General features: G+C 68.4%; 1 protein-coding gene across 1 annotated transcript; it reads right to left on the reverse strand.

Annotated features, from left to right (window-relative positions):
* Positions 1 to 384: 384 nt before the first annotated feature.
* On the reverse strand, positions 385 to 2,168 carry MNEG_16495 (Chaperone protein dnaJ; the record flags this gene model as incomplete). The annotated part of the gene is made up of 5 exons (XM_014035035.1): positions 385 to 538; positions 817 to 960; positions 1,229 to 1,290; positions 1,547 to 1,630; positions 1,953 to 2,168. The coding sequence occupies 5 exons, from the start codon at positions 2,166 to 2,168 to the stop codon at positions 385 to 387; spliced, it is 660 nt and encodes a 219-aa protein (XP_013890489.1).
* Positions 2,169 to 2,248: the final 80 nt, after the last annotated feature.

Here is a 2,248-nt window from a genome sequence, read left to right on the forward strand (position 1 = left end):
TGCTGGTGCTGACCGGGCTGGGGGTGGGGCTGTTCTTCTTGGGGCTGGAGTATGTCCTGAAGGTTGACTGAGGTTGACTGAGGCGCCGCGGTTTGCCCCTGTGGCTTGACCGGCGCCTTCTATGCTGATTTGTGAATTGAAATCGTTTTGCAACCGTTGGGCGTGCGGCCAGTGCTCGTGCCGCCACAGTTATTGGTCGCTGCAGTGAATCAGCAGCAACCGCAGCAGCAGGCGAAGCAGGGGACGCAGCGGCATCAACTGCGAAATTTTGTTTGTGCACCGGCTGCGCCGCACAAGTGGCTGCGTTTGCGACTTGACATGTAAAAGAACAACGACACAGAGCACGCGCAAGTCAACGGGGCCGCAGCCAAGCCCGAACGCATGCTATCTACTGCCGCCGCCGCGTTGCGACCGCTGCTGCTGCTGCTGGTGATACTGCTGCTGCTGCCCCGACTGCTGTTGCTGCTGCTGCGCGTCCCGGTCAAACTCCTGGAGGAGCTGCCGCTGCCGCTCGGTCAAATGGCTCGGCCGGACGACCCTGCGACCGGGGTGGTCGGGCAGGCCGAGGCGGCGGCGGTCGAGAGAAGCCGCAGCTGTGAGGCGACAGGCGCAGGCAAGGGGAGCTGCCAGGCGGATTTGGACCGCAGGCTGCCTGCCAGGCTTGCGCTTGCATCCGCCTGCGCGCCAGTCCCTGCAACACGAAATCGGCAGCCGCCCCGCCCTGCGCGAAGCATACGGCGGCGGTTTGCCGCCGCGGCCATGGCCGTCCGGCATCGCTAACATGCTCGCGGCCGCCCCTCCCGCCGGGGCTCGCACCTGATGTGAACCAATTGGTCGCCGCGCCCCCTGCCCCGGGGGTCGGCCACGCCCTTGCCGCGCATGCGCAGCACGTCCCCGTTCTGAGTCAGCGGCGGCACGCTCAGCGAGGCCATGCCGTCAATGGTCGGCACTGAAACAGACCTGCAATTTGGGGGGAGGGGAATTGATGGAGGGGCCAATCGCAAAACGCCACTCCGGGCGACAGATAGTTGGACCACTGCAGGCAGCGCGTCCACATTTTGCGCCAGGCGGCCCCAGGGGAGCACACGCGTGTGAAGGCCAGGGCTGGCAGTCGTCACGCTTCAGGGGTGGGGGGATGCTGCAAACGGAGCGGCGGTGCAGGAACACGCAGCTGCCGCGAGCCGAGCGCGGCGCCGGGGTTGACAACGGTCTCGAAACTAGGGCTCACCTGCCGAGGAGGGCCTCCGCTAGCCGCATCTCCAAGCTGCTGTGAACGTGGACACCCTCGCGCTGCGATTTGGGGCGAGGGCGGGGAGCGGACGGCGATCAAAGCGGGTGATTGGTGGTGGTTCAAACCTTGCAGAACTCCATGCCGACTACTGGAGGCAAGTCTGACATCATAGCGGGCCTGAAAATGGGCGATACCCCCTGCGCCCTGCCGGCCAAACGCCCTGGGACGCCCGCTGCACACATCACACGTTTTCGGCAGATGTGTGCGCCGGCCCTGGCGCCAGCGGCTGGCTGGGGCTCCCGCCAGGGCCCACACCTGGAAGAGGGGGTGCGGCTCGACCTCCACCCGCAGCAGAATCCGCATGCGCCCGCCGGGCGCGCCCGGCGCGGACGCCGGCACCTGCGAGGGCGTGGGCGGGCGCGCAAGCGGCCCCGCGTGGCGGCTCAGGCGCGCCTCATTGCTTGCGAGGAAAACGAGCGCGAGCGCGCAGGAGTGTGCCCGGGCCACCCCAGGTCGGCACTGGCGCAACGTCTGCGCCCTGATCGCACAGCCCCCGCGTCACCCCCATAACAAAGGCCGAGCCAGCCTGCACCACACCCTCCAGTGGCGGCTTCCCGGCAAGACACAACAAGCGCGTTCCGCCGCGCCTCTCTTTCCCCCTGCCCCAGCCCGCTGCCCCCTGCCCCCGAAACGAGCCCCCCGCGCGGCCCCACACACTGACGCGCGCCTGGATAGTTTGCCCCGAGTCTACTCCAGCCGGGATGTCGACGTCAAGCGGCGCCGAGGACACCCCTTGGATGCCGGCCAGGCTGATGCGCTTGGTCGTCCCCTTGGCAGCCTCCTGCGGGGGGGCCGCGGCGCGGAAGGTGACGGCCGCGGGGGTGACGGCGGCACCGTGAGCCCCCCCGGCCGCAGTGCCGTCCGCTGCTCGCGACATCTGCTGTAGCTGGCCTGCGCCACGCGACTCGCCCAGCCAAGGTCATACTCCAACCCTGGCCCGCCTCGAAAGCCCTGACG

This window comes from Monoraphidium neglectum, assembly GCF_000611645.1.
Source record: "Monoraphidium neglectum strain SAG 48.87 unplaced genomic scaffold scaffold06428, whole genome shotgun sequence".
Classification (NCBI taxonomy): Eukaryota; Viridiplantae; Chlorophyta; class Chlorophyceae; order Sphaeropleales; family Selenastraceae; genus Monoraphidium; species Monoraphidium neglectum.